At 56.7% G+C, this 3,786-nt stretch overlaps 1 protein-coding gene across 1 annotated transcript in view; it reads right to left on the bottom strand.

Annotated features, from left to right (window-relative positions):
- The window catches only part of IFT122 (intraflagellar transport 122), a gene marked incomplete in the record, with an annotated part of 100,738 nt that overhangs the window by 43,832 nt on the left and 53,120 nt on the right, over positions 1–3,786 (bottom strand). Inside the window, 2 exon segments of the mRNA XM_014592486.2 lie at positions 2,226–2,390; positions 3,645–3,765. Coding sequence (XP_014447972.1) covers positions 2,226–2,390; positions 3,645–3,765 — 286 coding nt within the window.

Raw genomic sequence — 3,786 nt, 5'->3', positions numbered from 1 at the left:
AATTACTGGGAGATGGCAGTTCCGGCCAAAAGGCAACAGTGAATTATGTTTAAAATTAGAAAATAATCTATTGTCTCTGTATTTGTAATTCCCACATTATAAAAATACAGTCACCTTAGGGAACACTCTCTGCCCAGCTTTCAGCCCTGGAACTCAGAGACGAGCAGATGTCTGTACTTTCTACTAGAATCCTTTATAGCCTCTGAATCTTTTATGATGAGCACAGATTACTTAATGATTTTTTTTTTGAGAGGTTTTTGCTGTAGGGTGTGTGTGCTTGCCAGAGACACAGAGAGACACAGAGACAGAAAGCGAGCAATCACCCCCCAGGGGGGATGGCCACGCCACAATCCCTTCTCCTCTCGGGACCTTGGGCACACACACACACGTGCCCAACATGAGTTTAAGCCACCGGGTCTGGAACTTGAACTGCAGTCAACTACATGGGAGTCCAGCGACATAGCCATTATGCTAACTGCTGGTCCCGAGCACAGATTACTTTTATGAGAAAACAACAACATAGCCGTTTTCATTTGGAAGGGTTGGGGTGGTAGAGAAAAGGCCAATATGCAAACAAGCTGGAGCTGCTCCGACAGCCAGTGGCCGGCCTACTGCAGAGCCACGGGGGCGGGAGAGCACCCTGCCACTCATACCTGTTCTCTAGCTCAGACGGGTCCACAGCGGAGGCCTGCTGGCCCACCGACAGGTACAGGGGTCAGGAGGGGCGCTGAGGCTGGGAGAAGGGAGACAACGTGTGGCCTCTTCACGCCAGGCACAGAACGAGGTGCTACGGCACCTGGCTTACCCCTCAGCCGTCTCGTGAAGGGCAATTACTACAGTTTAACTTTAGAATAGGTGAAACTGAGGCTCAGCGAGGTTGCCAAGGCCCCCCAGTAAGTAAGGCAGGCAGGACTCCCGCCAGGTCAGTCTGAAGCCCACAGCTGTGCTCTTTCTTTCCCCACCCACTCTGCTCCTCAGTGACGTGAGCAAGCTGAGATCACCTGGGAGTCACCTCTGGGCTAGAGGTAGCCAGCAGCCCTGCCTGCCTGCCTGAGGCAGCTCCCCGCTCCAGGCGCCCTCCAGTCCACGAATGCTGCTGCCCAGGAGGAGGAGGAGCCTGGGAGGGGCTCTATGTCTACGCGTGACACTGGGAAGCCCCACAGTGGTCGGAGAAGCCCCATGGTGTTTGGAGAGGTTCCAGGTAGGGGGATCTTGCTTTAGGCACATCGGCCCTGACCATTTATAAAGCCCTAAAGAGGCAAAGCACCCCGAGTCCGGCAGCAGGCCAGCCAGCAGCAGGACACAGGGCCTTCGGGCTTTCTTCTCCAATGACTCCCTTCCTCCAGGATCAAATGATGAGCACACCACACCTATGTCGCCCAAGATACAAACACTTCACGTTCTGCTGGCTCTCACAACACCCTGAGAGGTAAGTAGAAGGGCTTCTTCCCATCCCTCTCCTCCTTGAGACGACAAAGCTGCCCGTTTCCTCACTGTGTCTTAGATCACTCATGAATAGGCAGGCCTCCAGTAGGTGAGACAGACTACTTGAAAAGACTCATCACTGTCACATGAGCCCCCTCAGAGAAGTGACGACACACTCCGCTTTTCTCACGTACTGCTCAGGGTAATGGCGTAAGAGAGGAAAGACCTGCCCATCTTACCAGTCGGGAAACCGAAGTTCAAAGAGGCTGGCCTAGGGAACCAGCAGTTAGTGTAATGGCTATGTCACTGGACTCCCATGTAGTCGACCGTGGTTCGCGTCCCAGACCCGGTGGCTTAGAACTCACGCCGGGCGCGTGTGCGTGCGTGCCCAAGATCTCGAGAGGAGAATGGAGAAGGGATTGCGGCATGACCATCCCCCCTGGGGGGTAATTTCTTGCTTTCTGTCTCTATGTCTCTCTCTGTCTGTCTGGCGAGCACACGCGCCCTACAGTGAAAATCTCTCCAAGAAAAAAACAAAAGAGGCTGGCCCAGACCCTGCAGCCCTGGGTGTGGGGGGGGTGGCCCAGACCCTGCAGCCCTGGGTGTGGGGGGCTGGCCCAGACCCTGCAGCCCTGGGTGTGGGGGGCTGGCCCAGGGCCTGTCAGACTGCGCCAGTGCTGCCCCACACCTCTGCCCTCCTGCGGGCCGGGAGGGCCAGCGCGGGGGCACCTCCTGCAGGGCTGGCACCTCGAGGAGGGTGTCTAACCGGAGGAGCCGTCCTCGGGCACTATCGGGTCCACCTGGAAAAGCAGCTCCTTGGTGTGGATGTCGTACACCAGGCACGTGTCGTTCTCATCCACCACGGCCAGCTTGTTCCGGGAGGCGCTCATGTCCAAACAGCGCACGGCCGTGGCCTGCTTCAGCAGCACGATGGCAAAGAGGCTGTCCACAAAGATCTTCAGAATCTGGTGAGATTTCAAAGAAAACAGTGAACGTCACCATGGCAACAAGGCCCTGGAACATTGCCAGGCTGTTGGAATCCCATGTGTTGTACGAGAACAGCTCCCACTAACTTCCCTGTGCAGAGAGCAGGACTTGTCAAAGAAAGAAGGGGAGAGGGCAGAGGGTGGGGGGGTGGTTACCCTTAGGAGACCGGAAGTGTGGGTCAGCAGAGGTCACCGAAGTAACGACTGCCCCGAGACAGACCAAACCCGCGTTAGGGTCTGCTGGGAAAGAGGATCTGTGAACGACATTCCCCAAAGTGCAGGATCGGGAGACGCCATCTAGCAGAGACCTGAGTCACAGACGAATACAGGAAGAGGCGCGGGCAGACACGGACAGGACACCTGGTATACAGTGATCACGCTGCCGCTGCTGCTGCACTGCTGCTGCTGCTGCTGCTGCCCTTGTGGCCCGCCCTGCTTTGCCGCCCTGTGGGGCACGTGCCGTCCTCCTGTGTACACCCTGAGCCTCAGAGAGGGGGCGTGGCCCAGCCAGCTGGTGAGCAGCTAAGAGCATAACCCCAGGGCACCGGCTTCCTAAGTCCCTGCTCTCAGCCAGTGAGAGCTGGCTGGGAGAAAAGGGCAGACCCTTCCTCCTTCCGGGGCTGCGGCTCGAGGCCCCAGGTGATGTCATGTCCCCTGACGTCTGGCTGCAACAGACCCAAGGAGCTCAGCCACAAGCCATCTGCTAGACAGCTCGGCTCTCGGGCTAACGCAGTTATATTTTCACTTCACATTTCCATGCAGCCCACTTAACTTTCCTTATTTTGAGCAAAGAACACGGACACACACACACACACAAACCTGCTTAACTTCATGTGACCTAGATTTCTCACATCTCTGTGCCCAGAGAGCCTATTCTTCCTGCAGCACCTAGCAGGGACCCAGCATTGTCTAGACATGCGGCTTTAAGCCACTACCTGCCCTGTAGGGACCTGGCCTAAGTAATGGTCTCTGGCTCCCCTTCAGCAATCCACTGAGGCTGCAGCTCTTGCAAATCTCCTGCCTCCTGGGTGAGCCACGGCCACTAATCTACTCTGCATGCAGTCCAGGCCATGGCGCCAACGCTGCCAGAAAGCCTTTGACCTGTGGCCAAAACTAAACTCCATGCTACCCTGCAATGCACCCCAGAGGGGAGACTCCCTTCTTCTGCCCTAGGAACACTCTCAAGGTCATCAGCAGGTAATCGGCCTGGGGGAGACGTGGAGGAGCACTCACCTGCCCATTCTTCAGGCCCACTAGGAGACCTTCCCTGCCAGGCGGGCCGCCGATCACCTTGATGTAGCGGATGAGGGACTCCATCTGCCACTCCCGCTCCTTCACGCCACTGAAGGACAGGGACTGGAGCCGCTTCTCCTAG

The sequence above is a fragment of the Tupaia chinensis genome, unplaced genomic scaffold, assembly GCF_000334495.1.
Source record: "Tupaia chinensis unplaced genomic scaffold, TupChi_1.0 Scaffold000704_1, whole genome shotgun sequence".
Taxonomy (NCBI): Eukaryota; Metazoa; Chordata; class Mammalia; order Scandentia; family Tupaiidae; genus Tupaia; species Tupaia belangeri.
The sequence above is the reverse complement of the archived record's forward strand: the minus strand, read 5'-3'. Positions and strand labels throughout refer to the sequence as shown.